Genomic DNA, 17838 nt, shown 5'->3' on the forward strand with positions numbered 1-17838 from the left:
GCACAAAGGAGCACAAATTCAGATGATTGCAAATTTGTGAAGTCAGCCAATAGAAACATTGGTTTGGTCGAGTTGACCTCTGATAGAAAATCCAACATGGAGGAATCCATGACACTGGCTAACCAAACAATTTGAACCATTTGAATTAGTTGAACTATGTTTACTATTCCCCCGTCCTTTTTTGTCACCGGAACCGAAGAAAATACATGGAGCGAATTCTAATGTGACCACACCTTAATGTTAATACAAAAATATGGCTGCATGGGCTTATAACTGTCACATAGTCACTGGATGGTTGCCATGAGATGGTACATGATAGAGAAATGATGGGACAAAATAATAGGCAACAGCAGTGAGATGCTTCTGACAAACATGAAACTAATTAGCCAAATGGTGGTGCTGCAATTCAAGCCAAAAATGTGTAATAGTAAGGTTGTTGGCTTTGAATGCTTGAAAGTTCAACTCTAAAGCTAAGTTGATATACTTTAGCCACTGTATCATTTTGCAATGCAGTGACTTGAAGCCGATGACACTGATATATTAAATTATGAAAGTTAGGCAACCACACTAATTTAGATTCAAAGATGAATCCACATGGTTGCATGGTTTTCAATTGTGATTAAACTCAACTGTCTTGGCAGCAGGAAGGCCAAGTGGCCAACTGTCCCAATGTTGGGTGGACTTCAATTGCCAAAGCCAAAGTTCATCACAAATCTCACATATCAGGGAGAGCCCCCTTTTCTGAGATGGCTTAAATCTTTTAAAATACTGTAATCTCAGTACAATAGGTGCTAGAACAAGCTTTATTTTTTTTTCCCCTTTTTTCTCCAATTTAACCACACTGGCAGTCTAGTGGCCTAGTGGTTAGAGCATCTATTCATCATGCCGCAGGTTTCGGGTTCAAATCTTGTTTAGAACTATACTGAGGCTGATACTGTTTTGTTCCCACCTTGGAGTCCTATAGGTGACTGAACCCTTGCAGCTATATTTTATACATGATTTACAGGCTGGGGGAATGGAGTGTTAAGTGTAAACAGGGAGGTGTACCTAATAAAGTGGATACTGAGTGTACATCTTATTTCAGACAGACAACACCCCCCTCCCTCCCCAGCATTCCAATAGCTTTAATTATAAAAATTGAGAAGGTTTGTAACTGACATGGGTTAACAATAACTAACTATGGCATGGGATAAAACTGTAAGGATTGGCAATAAAATGAATCACTATGCTGTTCCTGTCGGTATGTACAGCACAATGTCCATCATTTGATTATTAGCTCTATACTATAGTTTCTTCAGTAGCTCTTCCACATTATATACTGATGATAAATCAAAGCTGTTTAGAAAGAAAAGCCTTATGTTTTGGTTGATATATCCATAATTTATAACGTTTACAAGTTGATGCTAAAAGATGTAAAAATGGTCAACAATGACATTTAGTTAAAATAAAACCTATAAAAGTCTATTTACTATATTTCATTGGATTTATTTACATCCCTCCTCATCCTATGCTGTGGTCTGTTTGTCAGGATGGCCGCCTGTCTCTGTCTGAGCTGCTGGACAAGACAGACTACATCAAGACCAGCACCATAACGGACTACGGAGGCATGCGGGTAGATGAGCATGATGAACTGTGACAATGATTTTGTTTTCAAATATACAATAGCACAGGATAAGAATAATGTTCTTCATGGTGTTTCACAAATAAATGTAGCTTCAAATCAATTTGTCCTTGCAGTAGTCTCCTCTAATTCATATGCCTGACTGGAAGAATTTTAGTAATTGTTTAGTGAGGGAAGCCAGATCAGTCCAGTGATGTGTTGACTCGAGTTTGTTTAAAAAAAAGAAAAAATGGATTTCTGAAAATGCAATAACTTTAAATTTAACCACTCAAAATCTAATTTTAACAAGGTCTCCATTAAATATCTTTGATAATGTATGCAAATAAAAAGATTCCTATCATTTAAATCATTTAAAGCCTGGCCCCTAGCTCTAACACATACTGAGGATTAAGCATCTTATACCGCAGTCTTAAATGGAAAGGCATTCAATACAACATTTAATTTATTCCAATCAATAACTTTGATTGTGAGAAACTCTCTTCCAAAGATAGAAGCCAGGTAGCCAAATCAATGGGAAACACATCCTGTGGATCCTCGTTTTTATTTTACACAGCTCAAGATGCCTCCCTCTACAGTACTGATATCAGCTCTGAAACAGAAATCTTCAAAATGGCAAATCCGCCATTTGGAAAAAAAAAAAAAACGTCAACTGAAATTCTACACTTGATTGATAGCACAAACATTACAATAGTCCATGGTTGACAAAATGGTAACACTTTTATTGACTGGGTTCTGTATATTTTATAAACGAGATGTACATTGACTTGTGGAAAGATTGTTTCATTGTACATGTAAAAGAAAAACGACATGCTTACCAGGAAGGAAAAATGGCAACTGGGTGTCTGCAGTTCCTGAAAAACTCTTAAAATGACTTGAGCATGGTTACCTACAGTCAAGGCCTCAGAAGTCCTTCAACACTGTTAAACACAAGTTAAACAATGGATTTATCCCTGTGTGGTTGTTGAACTTAGATGCAAAAGGAAAGAAGCCTTCTCCGGAAAGAAGCCTTGCACTCTGATTCTGAGCAATTTACACCAAAAACTGACATTTACAACTGATGTTCTAGATGACTAAAAAATGTTCTGCTATCAATCTCCACTGTAGCTGGAAATATCTTGACGTCATGTCACTTTGGCCAGTTGCATTTGGATACAGGAATGAGAAAAAAAAATACACCAGCAAACAACAAAATGCAAGGTACATCGCCAATAGCGGTTTTAACAGTTACAGTGTTTTAGGGTGTTTTTTTGCCTTAAAAAAAGTCGTAAATTTTATTTGCTGAAACCTGCAGACACCCTGGGTAACGAATTCAGTTATTAGAAAAATATAGCGCCATGTTACACTCCACACAACTACACAAAGTATGCATATATAATTGTTGTGAAACCTCCCTCCCTGCCTTCTGAAGTGGTGTTGCTGTCCTGCCAACACTTCCCACTCGTCAACTCCTTCCTCTCACACTTGCATCACCGGTCGAGCCTCTTTAGCGCCAAGTTGGACCCCGGAGCCTGCGAACCCGGTTCCACCCTGACAAAAGAGATGGCAAAACAACATCATGATGAAGTCAAGCACTGCTGGCTAGCTTACATGTGAAAACTGATGAGATTTATAAACAAATACTCATTCAATTCAATACCCTTGCATACACACACACACATACTGTATATCCTTGTACTTCTGTCCTTAAGAGAACCTGACATTGACTGAGGGAGGGGGGGGTATTCGATATCGTGGGAAATATCACCATATCAATATTATCACGATATTTTGTGAATATCGTGATAATATCGATAATATTCGATTATATTGGGGGGGATATTCAATATCGCAGGAAATATTGCGATATTCAATTATATCGATGATATCGAATATTGGGCCAAGCCGAGCGAGGACTAAAACTAAAACCAATTCTCACAATGATTGAAGTACAAGAACACACACACACACACACACACACACACACAGAGAGAGCTGACCCGTTGCAATGGTATGATGTCTTTGTCAGACAGTTTGTCTCCAGTCACAGGATCAATCATGTCCTTCCTGATCAACTTCTCCACACACTCCTGTGTCACCACAGCACCCCTGGGAGACAAGGTGGGGGATGGGAGAGGGGATTGAGCTAGTAACTTTGCACCCTAGGACAAACATTCCTACTGCTGTATGTGAGAGTGCGGATAGACTGTTACTCACGAGGGTCGGAGAAGGGCGCAGGGAACGCTGTTGCCCAGTGTGTCTCGGGTTACCGCACATACATACCTATCCTGTAGAGAGAATAAGTAAAACTTTATTTATACAGCGGCTTTTTAAAAACAAGTTTACAAAGCGCTTCACAAAGACAGAATAAAAAGAAAGAAAAGACAAAGACATAAAAGGACACACGGCAACCAAACAACTTTAAGAGACAGACTCTTTAAAAAAACATCATAAGACAACATAGTCATACACAAATATAAAGACATTTTCAACACTGTCATGAAAAGTCCAGCCTATAGAAGTAGGTTTTTAGGAGCTACTTGAAAGAGTCAACAGACTTGGCTGATCTAATCGATTGAGTGAGACGATTCCAGAGAGTTGGGGCCAAAACTGCAAAGTCTCCCTTAGTTTTGAGTCTGGAACTGGGGAGGACAGGCTTGGACCATATTACCAGTACTGTCCAGCAAAATAGACTTGTTCACAACCTATAGCTCAAGATTTGATCATGCTGTAACCTGTAAGTCTACTTTCAATAGCCTCAGAATTTGCCATAATAAACTTTTCAAACCTGCAGCTTGCACCCTACTCTCAATTCCTTTTCATTTTTTCTGCTTGTCAGAAGGGCCAGGATCTCCTTGTGCTGATGAGTGAGAGACTGTAAAAGAGACTGTAGTGTTTTCATTAGGTTCTTACTAAATGGCCATGTCTGAAATGCCTGTGGTAGTAACCTTTGTAGAGCGGCTGACAGAGCGCAAGTTACGGCTCCTGCTGATGCTAGTTTTCACTGCAGTTTCACTGGAAGATTGATTTTTCCATTTCACATTTCTCTACAATTCAAATTGCTTGTGGAAGCATTTGGCTAGCTGGTAGAAAATTCATTTCAAGTTCACTGGGTTCCTGATAAGGCAAATGAACTAAGTATATAACATTAACTTGTTTGATTTAGGTTTTGCATATTGTTTGTTGGCATTAATCGTAGTTAAGTTAAGTTGGAGTAGTGAGCCATTAATGATGATTTTATTAAATTATTTGCCAAAACGCTTAAAGCTGGCAAGCATGAAACTGAAGACTAAGCTAGTTTTCACTTGTTAATACTGATTGGACAGAGTGATGATTGCAGGCTTAGACTACACTGAACAGCGCTGGCTTGAACTGACCTGGCGGGTGAGCAGGGCGACTCGATCCAGGCTCGGGTCCAGGGGGGTAAAGCGCACTGTGATCAGCTCATTCATCTTAATGGGTCGTCCCGACATGGGACACGACACGGTCTTACTCTGATGGGCAGGGAGGAGGAAGGGAAAAGGACATTGATTAGGTGATGGTCAGTGCAGTCACTTTCATTTGTGATCCCTGCAGTCTAGCGGTAGAAACCTAGTTTGTAATATTTGACAGCCAAAGATAAAGAGACCTTTGGATCAAACAGCTGTGTAATCCCACAGGGACAACCTGCCCTTAAATACTGTTAACATTAGACAGACAGATAGGACAAACAGACAGTGATCATCGTGACATGAACATTTAGAGCAAACAGAGATGAACCTAGCAACAACTCTGACCCCACACGCAATGGCAAACAGACTTTAACGATTAAAGCAATATTCCACTTGGTTTTAACATGGGGGTTATTTGGCACTTGACAGCCATGAAAACCAGAATATAAACTAGTGACCAAGATTGGATGCAGCTGGGATTAGTTTGCAGCGTTCGTATTTTTATTTCCCAGTCATTTGAATGAGGCCACGAAAATAGCCAGAAAACTGACATTTAACACGTTGATGAACAGATTCAACAACCGATCCCGCTTCTGTGATTTTCAATTGACTGTGGGTCCAGCGTTTCAGAAAATACTAATTTTAGTGTAAACCAAGAATAGAAGTGCGAAATGATGAAGAACCCAAGATTGCTTTATTGGCTTAAAAGCAGGATCTGTTGTTGAATCTCTTCACAAACGTGTTAAATGTTAGTTTTTAATGGGAAGTAAAAATCTGAATGCTAAAACGTTTCCATGGCGGTCAAGGGCCAAGTAACCCCCATGTTAAAACTAAGTGGAATATTGCTTTAAATGGAGAGACAAAAAGTGCATGCAGATATTTTTCAGAAAATACAATCGCATGTTTTTTTTCTTTCTTAAAATAAAAAGCAGTGTGCGCACGACAGGTAATTTGCCAACCGAGAATCAGCATGAAACAGCATTTCTGAAGTCCCTTTCCAGAACCACTCACTGGTTTCTTCAGTTGGGTGGGCTTGGCCTCTGGGGTCAGGGAGGGGATCCAGAAGCTGGGTAGACTCTGGCTGGAGGTGGCTGCCGAAGACCCAGCGGTGGAGGAGTTCGCCGGGCCGCTATCTGCTCTGCCTGCCTCGCTGCCTTTGGCCTGGCCTGGAGAGGAAAAACACGGCATTGTGTTACAGTTAATAATACATTGCTTAAGCGTTACAAATAGGGATGAGACAATATGCTTGCGATACAATTTGATACACGATATGGGGTTCACAATTCAATACAACCACAATACGATGTAATAAATAAAAGTTCAATTACAAGAAAGTATGCAAATTTTTTGTTTATTTCTGAGCTACAAATCTTCCTAGCAATGGCATTGGCTTGCTAGAATGTAAACAACTATTTAAAAATGTCACTATAACTGAAAATAATATAGTTTCATTTGTGATTACTGCAGCAGAACAAAATGGAGCTAATATCACGATTCATTTTTCTGACCCGCGATACGTATCGTCACATTCTTGTATGCGATATATATTGAGTTTCAATATATTGTCCCATCCCTAATTAGACATGCAGTTATTTTCACACATAAATGTTGCAAATACAAACATTTGTCGATTGAATACAGGACAAACATGCTGCTGCTGATTGACTGAGTTTACTGAGCTGGCAGGCATGCTCTTTTCAAAGTACAATCAGAGTACACTATATACCAGAGGTGGGGACTCGAGTCACATGACTTGGACTCGAGTCAGACTGGAGTCAGAATTTTAATTGCTTGAGACTTGACTTGATGCATGATGGTCAAGTCTCATCATGCATCAAGTCAATTCTCATCATGCATCAAGTCAAGAACCCAAGTCAAGTCTCAAGACTTGACTTGGGTTCTGCTGACTTGGGACTTGACTGAGTTGTACTTTGATGACTTGAAAAGGTTTCTAAAGTCTTGACTTGAGATCTTGTGTTTGTGTAAATGACTTAGACTGAAAGTGATGAGATTTGTTCCAGACAACTGAATTTAAATTCTGTTTTCTGAATTTGTATGGAATGATTGAATTTATTGAAGTTGAAACTGATTATAGAAATCAAACTCATGATGCTCTAACCAAGTGTTTTTATCCTACTAAAACCATTGAAAAGTCCTAGATATTTAGTTTTCTTTAAGATATTAAATTGATACTGGACTCTTGATTTGACTCTTGACTTGATGTTCTACATTTAGACTTGAGACTTGACATTAATGACATGGACTTGACTTGGTAATCTACGTTTAGACTTGGTATTTGACTTTAGACTTGTGCCTCAAGACTTGAGACTGACTTGGGACACAAGCAAAGTTGACTTGGTCACACCTCTGCTATATACTGAAGACACACAACACACACATACCAGAAGTGAAAGGGTTGATAGGTTTGGACACAATGCTGTTCTCCCTGGTTTTAAACCTCTCCGCTCTCTCTCTCTCCTCTGACTTGGACTCCAGCTGGCTGTCGCTCTTCTGAACCTGCTTCTGCTTCTCATAGGCCTGACGCGTTGTGAGGGAGAAAACACAGACAACACACTCCTTACACCTAACAATTAACAACAGGACTAGTGTTGTCACATTGACTTGTCAAATTGAATTTTATAAATGCTAAACACTTTCACCAAATACGTTCTGCAAGCTGAAATTCCTTTCCAACGTCACCTCTCGAAGGTGTATTTGATTAGATTGGAATAGTTTTTTAAAAAAAAGGAGGATTGGAACAGAGCGTCAGTCTGGACTGCAGTCAGAGTCAAACAGCTGAAAACATTTGACAGCCTCAAACAGTCCACCACGTCTTGAACCGGATCCCAGTCCGTCTAAACTGGTTCACAAACTGGTGCCAAGAGCCAAATATGGAACAATTTCACTTACAGACGCGACAAAGATGGAGACCCAACTAGGGCTGGGCGATGAATCAATATTATTGTTTATTTAACGTTATGGTGGTTTTGGGATATCGTGACACATAATTCTGCTGTCTAAATTGATGATAACAAGCTAATTTCATTTAAAAACTGTCAAAATGAGGTATGAAACATTTTAAGGAATATTATTTGAAATTATCTGATTATTTGATTGTTTAACATGTGATTTTGCATAGGTGAGCCAAATCGTGATATAGATCGATATAAAAAAGAATCCTTATGATTATTATGATATTGATTTCAACCATATCGCCCAGCCCTAGACCCAACCAACATCAAAACCCTTGTGGAAATTTTGCTACAAAGTTGTCCAAGTCAATGTGGAAACACAACTTGTTAAAATAACGCACAATGGTTGTTCAGTGACATTGCTTGATGTTTTTTCTTGTTATATTGCTCTGAATTCTTATACATTAAACTTGGTATTGGTATCAAAGTAAAAAAACAGACAAAGACCAACAAGTCAGACAGAAGTACGAAACTTACCTTCATTTTTTTGGCAATTTCTGTCTTCTGGTGTAGTATGTATTCCAGAATGGCCTGTTTTTCATACAAGTATCCATCTGGACTAGGGATAGCAAGCAAAAACAAGAGTTCTATGATCACAGGCGGAGCCCTCTTGGTTGTGGTTGAGCATAGTTTGTTTGAGTGTGTGTGTGTGTGTGTGTGTGTGTGTGTGTACAACATACGTCACAACAGGATCCTTGCAAGGCTGGAGAGAAAGGCAGCAGCAGTCGAAGTCTTTGATTGCATCTTTGCCCAGTCGGATACTCTGCGTCCCATAACCAGACGCCGCTGGTCAGGATGAAAGCCACACATGACATCAGAATGCTGTTACATGATTCATCGGAAGATTCAGCAGGAAATGCTGTCCAGATTCTGGCACTTTTTTTGAAAGCCAAATCTCCACAATTGAAAGAGGTTGCTGAGTCAAAATAAGAAACCCCTATCTACGCTCTGAATGAATGTATCACATTGTGGTAGAATATTACAGTTGTGGTCCTGTGATATATGTAGCAGTATGGACTGTGAATGTCATATACACTACTGCTTTTAGTGAAACATATATGATGGCTAGCAAGGTCTTAGATACAGCCACAGTATCCAGCTGTGACGCCACAGTGCTGAACACTTATTCAGAGTTCATAGTGTTATTTCAACATAGTAGCTATGGTAGCTATTATTGCATATGGGAAAAAGGAGTCAGCTCAAATAATGCACGGTGCTGTTCTGAACACAAGCATGTGTGATTGTTTAAATATATCATTTCATCTGAACTATCTAGTTTCACTATAGTTTTTAGTAATATTAATGCTACCTCTGACATTCTCAGATTTTTTTCCTCGACAAGAAAAATATTCTCTGCACTGCTGCCACCTTTGCGTCAGGATGCGCAACTGATATTTATGCAGAGATTATTATTCTTTATTTGGGTAAGTTACTAGTTAGGTAAAGGTACTAGTTAGGTTAGGTAAAAGACTAGCCTACTCTACCTGTTCGATTCCAGAAATTTAGGAGTCGATTCCGAGTATTTGGAATCGCCAGAGGAATTCGGCTCTGGGATTCGCTCGCACGCGCATTCACCCTACATTTATGTACTGTGTGGAATCGACTCCACACCACTCTAACAATTCATGCAAACATTTACAAACAGCTACAACTTCCCGACTTTACGTTAAACTTACCTTTACAAGTTACAAATGGGTTAGGGTTAGGGAAATGAACGGAACGGAACAGATAATAATGTTACTTATGACGAGCTAGCTGGCGCATACTAGCTTGATGGGGCTAAGTTGAAATGCATTTTTCCACATCGTTCTTACCTGTATCTTTCTTTTTTTCGTGGTAAGTGTAAACAGCCCCGGCCGTGCAGTTCTTCCCATGGCGGGTCATAGTGCTTTTGGGCAAGTTTCAATTGTTAGCAAAGATGAGTTGGAAGCAAAACAAATGAGCTAATCTTACTGTTTACGCTAACATTAGCTTCTAAATGAACATGCAACACATATCCCACAAATCTAATGTATTCGTAAGATATTACCTTAGAAAAACAGAGAAACGCACTTTAGGAGATCTGAGAGCTGTATCACCAGTACCACTTTAATTAACCACCACAACACAACCACTAGTTCTCTACAGGAAACGGATGGTCACTGTTGGTCCGTCTGCCAAAACATTCCGATGGAAATCAATGTTTTAAGGCGAGAATAGTTCCCCCTTCTTTTTCTTGTCCTTCCCCTCTTGACTTTATTGGCGGGTCGCAAACCATCTTGAACAGGCTAGGTGCAGATCGCCACCTGCTACATCGGATTGTGTAGAATCAAGGCTCTAATCCAAACTATAAACTATAAATGTAAGTGAGTATGTCTGTGTCTGAAATGACACACATGAAACCGCATGTAGCTTGTATTCGCCCCATATTCCCCCCGACTAAAACGCTAAACTACTATCACGATAATAAAAGGGCTTTTTATTTATTTTTTTCCCCATCACAATGAACTTGTAAAAATAGAGCCTACATGATGTCCTGTCAGTCTTTGCACTGAAACCAACTGTGGATTTTATTAGGCATGGACATGTTTCAAAAAAACAACAACATATATATATATAACATATGTGTGACAGAGGACAAGACAAAGATGTGGTAGCCTATTAACTGTGGTAATACAGGAAAAGGTTCTGACAGCTTCAGTAGGATTAAGGGACAGAAACTGAGTGTTGATGAATTTCATATACTACAGGTTGTGCTGTGGATATTCAGTATATTCAAATATGTAGCCTACTTGTGTTACTGTGTTAGTTATGTACATTGTGTTTGGGATGATTTCCCCTCTACATATTTTGTTAAAATATACACTGCCAGTCAAATGTTTGGGGACATCTGGTTGAATGTGCTATGTTTTTCATTATCTTAAAGCTATGTTGATCTAAATGCTTATGCTTAAATGCTTGAAATGTCTTTCTTAGACAAATATAAATAGTGAAGTTGATCCTATGTATGAATTTCTTTCCAAAGCCTTTGCCTTTCCATCAAGGCAAAGGGCGGCTACTTTAAAGAATCTAAAATATAAGATAGTTTGGATTTGTTTAACACTTTTTTGGTCACTGCATAATTCCATGTGTGTGATTTCATAGTTTTGATGTCTTCACTATTATTCTAAAATGTGTAAAATAGTAAAAAATAAAGAAAAATGTGGTGTCCCCAAACTTTTGACGGGCAGTGTATGTCCTATGTATATTGCTTTACAGCTCAAAATTGCTTTCTCCTCAGTTCCGGGCTGTAGGCAGCATGTTGGCTAGGAGTTAGAGAAGAATCCATTCTGCTGACAATCTTCCTTTTGTGCTCAGTCTACACACTGACCCTTAGAAATATGTCTCCTCTTCCTCTAGTTTGATGTGCTGTAAAGTGATTACAGTAGCCAATGTGCTGAGTGTAGCGACCATTTTAAAACCAAATACACAATGAAAATGTCCCCTCTTGTTTATTTAATATATCCCTATTGTGTTTGAACAGCACAAATATGACTTAATATATATAATTTTCCTAAAAAGATCTCCTCAAACCTGTCAATTAACAACAATACACAAATACATTCAGTAAAGTCATTCTCTTAACAATTTCTATTAAGTGATTGTCGAGTAAACGTGTTTGTAATGTTCTCAGAAAAAAGACAAAAATAACTTAATGAAAATCATGAGAGCATCTCAGTGATGTGACAGTCCCGTAGATGAAGCATATTAGCTTGGCCACATGGTGGCAACATATTGTGGGGCTTAGTCGTCATCATCAAAGACATCGGCTACGGTTCTGTGGATGGAGAGACAAGCAGAGGTTACTCAACCCATAGGCCTGCAGTGGAAATGGTTGTCCAGTGGAACTATAACTTACTTGTAGATTGATCCAGTGAATTCATCGACAAAACCACCTGAAGAAAAAAAGGAAACAATATTATAAGTGAGCTGGTGGCCTGGGGCCCTGTTTCAAAAAGTGATAGTTTGATTAATTCGATTGATAGTATGACATCATTCTTACCAGGCTGGCAAAGATTCTTGCAAACAGGACACACATGGCAGAAATTGCACATCTGTGAAAAAAGCAGAGTGGGAGTCAGCATTGTAAACAGTTCTATAGTGTTCTGGCAGTCACACAAAGCCTCAATGATACACTTGTATGTGTGTGTGTGTGTGTGTGTGTGTGTGTGTGTGTATGTGAAGGATAGGAGGGCTCAGCAGCACATAGATGTGAAAGATTATGCCATCCTCTGCTTAAATCTGCTGCATTATAGGCAACTTTGCATGCTGGCGGCCCCAAATGGCAGCAAGAGGTAAGTGTCTGAATATTGACGACTTCAATACCCAGAAATCCTGTAAGCTGACATACGTTCGACCGGCACCACGTCATCGGCCTAGGCCGCACCCGTTTGGGGGAAAGAAGACGATCATCCATCCATATGGAAGAGTATTGTCTATGCAATATGTAAGCAACACTTAACACAGCTGAGAGGAATTACGAGGATTCAAGTGCTTAAACCGTCAAACATGCCATGAAATCCATACATTAAAACAACCCATTTTTCTGAACTGGGACAAGATTCACAACGACCTGTGTAATGTCAGGTCGAAACAGAAGCCAAAACAAAGCCCAGGCTCAGGGTGAGGTGAATTTGTGACAATGAACGCACTTTTGGAGATGCTGGATCAGCAGAAAATGTTCTATAAAAATGTACTCAACAGACAAGAGGCCACAGAGTTTTTCTCAAATCATCCTTGACTCTACGCATAAGAGAGTTGATTTGCTTTTGAATTAGAACTCAAGGTCAGTCTTAAATAGTGACATCGATGATGTGAAAATTGAACTGAGAAAACATGAGTCAGAGTACAAGAACATCCAAAAGCAAGTCCTTGAAATTCAATCTAAACCGATATCAGAGGATTACTCTGAAAGAATGGACTATCTTGAGAACCAAAGTAGGAGAAATAATATAACCATTGCAGGCATTGGACCTGACAAAACCGATGAGACTTGAGCTGAAAAAGAGTGCAAAGTTCGGGAATTATTTAAGTCTAACACGAACACGAAGATTCAGAGACATTCAAAAACCTAGACCGGTTGTAGTTTGGCTCATTAAGTTTAACGACAAGCAGCTGATTATGTCCAGAGCTAGATCCAACCTTAAGAACACTCAAGTGTACATCAATGAGGATTTCAGTTTCAGTTGGCACATAAGAAACGGGCTGAGCTGCTACCAGTAATGAGGCAGGCGAGGGGAGAAGAGACTGCATGATCATCAGCTATGACCGTCTCATTGTAAGACCCAAAAAGGACACCAAGAGGAGTGAGGGCTCATAAATTATGATGTGTTAACTACAGACTCTTGTTCTTGTTTACAAAACCATAATGCATGATGATTCTTAAGTTACCAAGAAAGGGTACATGAGGTGAATGATTTACTCAGGAATGAAAGCATACATATGCTGTACTTGCAATTTCAGAGACCCATTTAGATTTGCAGACAGATGATAGGCCTACTGCAATTGCAATATCAGGTTATAGTATTTACAGACATGATAGAAATTGCTATGGTGGTGGTGTGGCTGTGTATATTCAAAGTCATATACCAACCAAAATGAGGTAGGACCTCTTGACATTTATCATAGAAGTGCTTTGGCTACAAGTACATCTTCCCCATATCAAGTCTCTATTCTTGGGATGCTGTTACGGACCACCTAATGCTATTACTCAATATGTTTCAGAAGGCTCCTGATGCAAACAGAGGCATCTATTTTTGGGTGACCTCTACGTAGACTGGTTCTCAGAAACATGTCTGCTAAAGAGAAAACTGGTTGATACTGCCAATGTGTGTAATCTAACTCAGGTGATAAATGTACCCACTAAAGTTTACAGTAATCATGCAGGTACAACAACCTGCATGATTACTGCATTACGACCACATAATGCTGAGGAGCTATGCTCTAAGGCTGTCTACGATCCAGTTGGTTTTAGGGACCATAATATTCTAGCTATAACAAGGAAAGCCAAAGTTCCTAAGGCTGGACCTAAAATTGTGTAGAAGAGGTATGTCAAGTCATTTGTTACAGATATAATGAATGTAGATTGGAATAAAATTTGCATTAGTAACAATGTAGAAATGGCCATCAAAGTTTTTTTTAGAATTATTTTTGGCAATTGCAGATAAATGTGCCCCAATTAGGAAAATTACAATAAGATCAACTAAAGTGATGATGAAATCAAAGCTTGTATGGTTAGAAGAGATGAAATTAAATGGTTAGCAGTATTGTCCAGTGACAAAGAGGACTGGTATAAGTACCGCTCACTCAGAAACCAAGTTACAATTACAATTACAATACAATTACAATTTGTAACAGCTAATGGGGATCTGGGTAAAATACACACACAAAAATGTGAGTTAGTGAGCTTAATTGAGACCATAGCACATTGTTTAAACAGACTGAAAAAAAGCCGAAAAGTTGCTGTGTTGTGGATTGTACCTCCAACAAGTGTAAAAATGATTGGGATATGTAATGTCTGGCCAATGAGTTGGGTCATGATCCACTTTGAGGAAGGAAGACCAAAGGGGCATGAAGGCTGATCAATTAACCTTCATTTTCCATATATTGGGAATGCCCAACTTAAGGCAGTGATGATCTACAATGATCTATAAATCTTTTTTAATTTACTTAATTTAGTAAACAAATACTTAACCAGACAGATCAAACTCCTCTGATGAAAACATGCCAAAATACATCGACACCAATACAGCCCTCCACTTTCTATGCCCCAAGCAGAGGCAAAGTTGTATGTGCCAGGGCCAGTCTGTAGATGAGAGAGGCTAAAGATCTAACGTTTGTGAATCCAGGAAGCACTTTTGTATACTTTTGGATTTCACCCTTAAATTAAATTCATGAAATGAAACCAAACCCCTTAATGTTATCTCAGAAATGTTCTTAATTTCTCATTACATAAACATTAATTATCCATTAAAAATAACATAGCTTTAAAAAAGTAAGGTTAGTATCATGGGTTTATAAGGGATTTATTCATGGGTTGATTCACAGAGACACAAGTAATTAAGGGATTTTTCATGCCTTTTGTGCATGGTTTACATCATGTTTCCCTGAATTTTTTATTAAATTAGAAAGTAAGTCAAGATTATGGGGATGTTTAAGGAGGTTTCTATGGGATCTCCTCCATTAATAACTCCCTTAATTAATTTTAAGGATTTTGCATGAATTAAGGGGTGAATTCATGTAAATGAATGAAAATGTGAGGTTATTTTAAGGGATTACTGGTTCGTAGAGTCCTGTGTGGAGCACATTTTTTCACCAGTAATTAATTTGGGCAAATCAGGTGCATCCACAGCATGGGAGCACGGGACACTCTTCTCTATTGCAGCCCCACTTCCTGATTTAAAGCTGTTGCACACCAGTGCGACGGACTTACAGAATTTTCCACATGTGGCGCGTACACACGGAGTGCGGTGCGAAATGTTTGCATTCTGGGTGTTCCAAATTCATGCCAACAGAAAAAAGTTATTATTGCAGTTATTATCTGAGAGAAAATGGACCTAGAAAGTAGCAGTCACAACAACGTTATCTTCATTCTTTGAAACAATAAAAAGAGGCGAAAGTTTTGGGTCCATCCTATTTTGGAAAGGCAGACGGAACACAGAGCGTTCCATAGGCTCATCCAAGAGCAAGCCTAGTTTAACTATCATATTGAAATATGTAGGCTGTAACAAAAAAGTCATTCAGTGCTTTATTAAACTTTCTCTAGGGTCCAGCAACAACAGTGCTCTCACATAGGCATAGCCTATAAGTGATTATTTCTTTTACTTGTGGAATCACGATTTATTCTTTATAGCCTAGTTAACTCTCGTAGTCTAAATAAAAGTTAAAATGGAAAAATATCATTGAGATGTTAAGGGCTACTCATTAGTCCATGATGAATATTTATAATTGAAACCAAAAGGAATATAAAAAAGAAAGAAGGTGACCATGGAGAGATAGGATCACTCACAGCTTTGTCTGGACTATAGGCCAGCAAAGATGCGTAAAACCTTGTTTTAAACATAACAGTTTGCAATGGGATATGTTTCCTCTTCACTTGACATTCCTGAACTGTAAACTATTTGGTTAGGTGGTATCTGTTGTGGAAACGGCAGTTCATACTTTCTGTCAATTTCACACCACCGTAGATCATGGGGCGGGAGGGGTAAGAGAGGTTGGGCTGAGCTGGTGGTTGTGTGACTGGTGGTAAAGGACACCATGATGCTGATGATGTAGTTCCTATGGCTGTCGTTAGATATTACTAAAGGGTCCATATTACTGATCCCTTAACCTAATTACTTGTTTGAATTCCTAAAAAAAACATCTGTATATTAATTGTGATTTATTATAGTCAATAATTTGCGTGTGTCTGCGTTGGCATACCGTAGGCTATGTGGAACCTTATAATTCTGACAGATTGATTCAGGCCAGAACAAAATTGATGCATCGTTACCGGCTGCTTTGGAACTGTCGAGTGAGATGAGTGTGAGAAACAAGTGGGGAAGTCAGTGCTGACATATATACAGAAATATACATATACAGAAAGATTTTCAGGTATGGTTGCACACCGTTAATGCAAATGACCAAGAAGCCTACTGTGCAATCTGTAAGAAATCTTTTAAGCGATGCACTATGGACATCAATGCTAGTGATTTGTTCCCACACCATTCTTTTTTATCACTACAGTGGCCCTCCCATTGGTAAAACTCTAAAGTGGTGGAGTTCTTCTCACCCATCAAGACTGTGCTTGGTTTTGCTTTCACATCGCTTTTGTGTAGCGTTAATGGTGTACCAATTAGGGCTCGGAGTGGCATAAAAGGTCTTAAACAGAATTAAATTCAATTTGCTGATACCTGCTGATACCCTGTAAGATTCAAAAGTCTCATCTGCAAATCTCAAACAGTTGTGTTGTGCGACAACTAATTTCATTTACTTGTTTGATCTGAAGCATTATACTTGTATTGGTTTATCTATTATTAGCATTTTACATTTATGTTGAGATACTCACCAAAATAGTAATGTTTTGAAGATACCTGTATCAGCTATACTTTGGAAACACTGAGCAATAAATGTTAAGATATCGTTTCATTTAATTCCATTTTGTTTTAATATATATATATATATATATGTATATGTATATATATATTATATATATATATATATACACACACACATGTGTGTATGCATGTATGTATGTATGTGTGTGTGTGTGTGTGTGTGTGTGTGTGTGTGTATATACATATATATACATATATACATATATATATATAGATATATATATATGTATATACAGATGTGTGTATGCATGTATGTATGTATGTATGTATGTATGTGTGTGTGTGTGTGTGTATATATATATATCTATATATACATATGCATATGCATTCATGTTAATCTTTAGTAAAGTATCAAACACATACAGGCAGAGGCACATCACTTGACTGTTTAAATGCATGGAGAAAATAAAGTTTACTCTTGATTTTCTTTGCTTTTGAGGTAGGGAGGGAAGCATGGGGTGCAAATGTGCTCCAGAAATTGTGTTGTATGTGTTGAGACCAATCACCAAATGTCACACTGGTCATTACAGTTTCAGTATAGTTGGCTCACCTTGCAGTCGTCACAGTGCTCAGACTTGTCTCCCTCTTCACAGGGGCATTTATCGCAGCTATCACAGTGCTAGAGGGAAGACAGGAGGGCTTAGCAAGAAGAAAACTAGGGACCAGGGCAACAGACAAGACAGCATCAATAAGGATCATACTCAACGTGACCTACGGCCTTTATA

General features: G+C 38.7%; 2 protein-coding genes across 2 annotated transcripts in view; both read right to left on the minus strand.

Annotated features, from left to right (window-relative positions):
• Positions 1–2319: 2319 nt before the first annotated feature.
• Positions 2320–10150, minus strand: nosip (nitric oxide synthase interacting protein). Its single transcript, XM_071519000.1, has 10 exons — positions 10029–10150; positions 9815–9888; positions 8681–8786; positions 8478–8559; positions 7431–7566; positions 6040–6194; positions 4975–5091; positions 3815–3885; positions 3598–3706; positions 2320–3148 (listed from the first exon to the last, which is right to left on the minus strand). Exons 2-10 carry the CDS (start codon positions 9882–9884, stop codon positions 3077–3079), a joined length of 918 nt encoding a protein of 305 aa, XP_071375101.1. The 5' UTR covers positions 9885–9888; positions 10029–10150; the 3' UTR covers positions 2320–3076.
• Positions 10151–10610: 460 nt separating this feature from the next.
• The window catches only part of LOC139643741 (sarcoplasmic reticulum histidine-rich calcium-binding protein), an 11330-nt gene continuing 4102 nt past the window's right edge, over positions 10611–17838 (minus strand). The window contains exons 3-6 of the mRNA XM_071519001.1: positions 17664–17732; positions 12022–12073; positions 11878–11914; positions 10611–11796 (exon numbers count right to left, since the gene is read on the minus strand). Of these exons, the coding sequence (XP_071375102.1) occupies positions 11763–11796; positions 11878–11914; positions 12022–12073; positions 17664–17732 (192 nt within the window). The 3' untranslated portion in view covers positions 10611–11762. The remainder of the gene's footprint in view (positions 11797–11877; positions 11915–12021; positions 12074–17663; positions 17733–17838) is intronic.

The sequence above is a fragment of the Centroberyx affinis genome, unplaced genomic scaffold (genome assembly GCF_046629955.1).
Source record: "Centroberyx affinis isolate AG114_WGS23_722 - 3 ecotype Tasmania unplaced genomic scaffold, CSIRO-AGI_Caff_v1 ptg000647l_1, whole genome shotgun sequence".
NCBI lineage: Eukaryota > Metazoa > Chordata > Actinopteri > Beryciformes > Berycidae > Centroberyx > Centroberyx affinis.